The sequence below is a fragment of the Arachis ipaensis genome, chromosome B05 (genome assembly GCF_000816755.2).
Source record: "Arachis ipaensis cultivar K30076 chromosome B05, Araip1.1, whole genome shotgun sequence".
Classification (NCBI taxonomy): domain Eukaryota; kingdom Viridiplantae; phylum Streptophyta; class Magnoliopsida; order Fabales; family Fabaceae; genus Arachis; species Arachis ipaensis.
Genome location: NC_029789.2, coordinates 147186576 through 147189699, shown reverse-complemented (window position 1 = coordinate 147189699; position 3124 = coordinate 147186576). Strand labels below are relative to the sequence as shown.

At 35.0% G+C, this 3124-nt stretch overlaps 1 protein-coding gene and 1 long non-coding RNA gene across 4 annotated transcripts in view; one reads left to right on the top strand and one right to left on the bottom strand.

The window, feature by feature from the left end:
• The window catches only part of LOC110262685, a 3478-nt gene extending 1296 nt beyond the window's left edge, over positions 1–2182 (top strand). Inside the window, exon 2 of the long non-coding RNA XR_002347616.1 lies at positions 2055–2182. This is a non-coding gene — a long non-coding RNA (uncharacterized LOC110262685). The remainder of the gene's footprint in view (positions 1–2054) is intronic.
• The window catches only part of LOC107644842, a 15120-nt gene extending 12138 nt beyond the window's left edge, over positions 1–2982 (bottom strand). Inside the window, exons 1-3 of one of the 3 annotated variants that reach the window (XM_021103234.1) lie at positions 2661–2982; positions 939–1090; positions 220–817 (exon numbers count right to left, since the gene is read on the bottom strand). In XM_021103234.1, the coding sequence (XP_020958893.1) occupies positions 220–777 (558 nt within the window). In that variant the 5' untranslated portion in view covers positions 778–817; positions 939–1090; positions 2661–2982. Of the gene's footprint in view, positions 1–219; positions 818–938; positions 1091–1317; positions 1505–2660 lie in introns of those variants that run through there. The other 2 variants (XM_016348780.2, XR_002347613.1) reach the window with 2 other exon arrangements.

The window sequence follows — 3124 nt, the reverse complement described above, 5'->3', positions numbered from 1 at the left end:
TCTTGTGTTTGTATCAAATTCATATAGCTGCCCGTCATTGTTTATGGCATATAGCTTTTCTTGGAAAAATATTACGTCATTAAACTCCTTATCTCTGGTTGGAAATTCTACCCATCTCATATTGCCAGGCTTGTAAAAGGCCAATCGCTGGTTAGGTCCGAATATCACCACCGCCATAAAATTTTCAATGTCATGCTCAGGAGATGAGTTTATAATAACCTTTTCAACTTGGAATCTATGTGTTCTATCTCTATCCAGGGTGATCCTAATGTCACGGAAATCCCACATTGTGTATTCATCCCCATGATTATCAGGCTGGTAATCAATTATAGTGGGTAAAGTTGAGACTGGAGGAAGATCCAAACTACGATTTGTAAATGGATTTAACATTTGTATAGTGCCATCAGATATGGATTGGACAATCAACCATCCATGACCAGAACCGCGAATGAACTTGTTGTACGACTGCATCTCTGACAGCATGATATGGTAAATATCTTTCTCTTCAAGGGCACAAGTATCAAGAGTTTCATCATCTGCAGCACCTAATTGCATGAGATGATGAATCTCCTCGTCTTCGTAGGAATAATTCTTGACAGTTTCGTCAGGTAACAATAACCACGGAATTTTGTTTCCATTGGGAATCTTTGGATGTTTCAAGCTCCACTCTTTGCAAACCAATCGAAGCCGGATGTAATCATCGTAGGCATGGAATCGTTTTGAAATTTCTTTAAACAAATCTTCATTAATGTCTGCCCATCGATTAATCTCGTCCATGTCTCTGACGCAAGCTATGTTGAGTTACAAAGAGTCAGATCTGAAAACAAAAAAAAGGGTCAGAATTTGAAAATTCATAAAAAATAAAACGTCAATTCACTCCACCCACAAATTAAACTACAAACACGAAAAAGGATTCATAATAATCGTCAGAACCAAACCCTAGAAAAAAAGTCACTTTGTGCTGCACCGAAGCCGATGCTGATGAAAGTGTTGGTTGAAGAAGGTGTAAGCAAGGTTCTGAGAACCGGACCGGTCATAAAACCGTTCTAGTCACTGGTTTGTTAGTTCAACTGGTCTAACCGTGGTTCAACTGAAAAAACGGTTTTAAAATAAAATAATAAATAAATTATAAATAAATAAACATCCTAAAATATAATTATAATCTAATATAAATTTTAAAATATCTTTCAAATTTAAAACACTACATGAAATATCATCAACCAAAACTATATGATCTTATCAAAATACAAACTCAAAAGATAAATAGTAAAAAAAATATCTAAATATTAAATGCCAACATGAAAATTTGTCATCAACCATCAAAATTCGCAAAAACTTGTTAAGTACTCAACATTAGAAGCCATTAGTTTCAACTTTAACAGAATACAAGTTCATGAACAATTAGGGTAACTCCTGGGGCTGCAGAGCACAATCTTCACTTTAGTAAACGGTTTATCAATGATGACTTTCCAACATTAGGGTATCCAACTATTCCAGCTCGAACCTTTATACAGTGATATGAATAATTCACTTCAACTTAGTTATATTCATTTGAAACAAGTACTAAAGAGTGAGAACTAGTGTAAAACTTGAAAAGAAAAATAAACTTATTTTTGTAAAATGAAAAACACAAGAAATAGCATAAAGATTATACACAGCAAGCAATCAGATAGATTATTTTGATTATGCAATTTATTCATCCAAACTTTCACTCAAACAATGTGTTTCACTATATTTATATCATTTAGGAGTTATAAGAATGCTGCAACAAGAGAAAGAAGTACAAAATTACTACCCATACGGTTTAAATTATGTTTTTTATGTATACATATTAGATAAGGAAAGGAATTCTTTTGAGCAATAAGAGAAATTCTTTTGCCAAATAATTATTATCGGAATGACACAACTAAAATTGACACTTATTACATAACCCACTGACGAGGAAGCAGTCCTTTGGCTTTGCGTTTAATTGCTAAGCGGCCTACCTTCATTGTACCCTTTGCAATACATACAACACAGAATTAAGTATGTGGCATCTGAAACTTCCTAACAAGAGGTCAAGAGCTAGAAAGAAATTAATTTATAGAAGCAGCATAACAAATCCATTTTAAGCAATAATTTCAACAATAACAGTTACCTATTCCATAGTCAAGTGCAAAACCTATTCACAAGAGGAGAACATGTTTGATTCATATGAATTTATATTTTTTTCTTATTCATTAGAACAAAGATACTTAGTAATGCAATGCAGCAAACTGAATTACCCACGAAAACAATATGTCATTCACTTTCAGCTTCACATACACGATTGTTTTTTAAATACTTTTTAGTGATACAGGTGCCAAAAACAGCAATCTCCTCTTAAAATAATACCAAAGCCAATTCTTGATTGAATCCTAAATCCTAAATAAAAAATAATATTGCGGATTCACAATTCTTGGCACCGTTTCTGGAGGTAATCTAACTGCCATGGTGTTTAATCACATCAATAAAAAACCAATAATCAGTAAAGAACCTGAGCTAATCACAAAACATTCATTAATCAATAAAATCGCAACACACAAAATCAGAGCTAATCACAAAAACAGAGCATAAAAAAGTAGAAAAAAACGAAGAACAACTGAACAACTGAAGAACAAGCGAGCAAGACATTCACTGACCTTCGAAGACGACGCCGACAGACCCTTCACTGATAGACGACACCAACCAGACGACGGCAAGAAGATGAAGCCGATGGCAAGAAGATGCAAAGAGTAGGGGATGGGGCGAGCTCGCCGAAGAAGAGAGCAGGGGAGTTGGAGACTTGGGTGCAGTGGCTACACGGACGAACGGTGGCCGAGCTCGACGGACGGACGCGGCAGTGGCTCGACGGAGAGGCGGCAGTGGGTCGAAAAGAGTAGCTAGGGCTGGATAAGGGAGAGTGAATTGGCGTTCCACAAAGATTTGGAGTGGAAACGAAGGCTGAAGAACTTTTGCAATGGGTTACAATTTATATAGAGGATTTTCTTATTTAAATATTGAATTAGGATTTCAGTTGCTCAAAGATGTATACCACTTACCAGTTTTGAATGATATAATTTAAAATTGGTATTATTATTATTATTATTATTATTATATTATAATA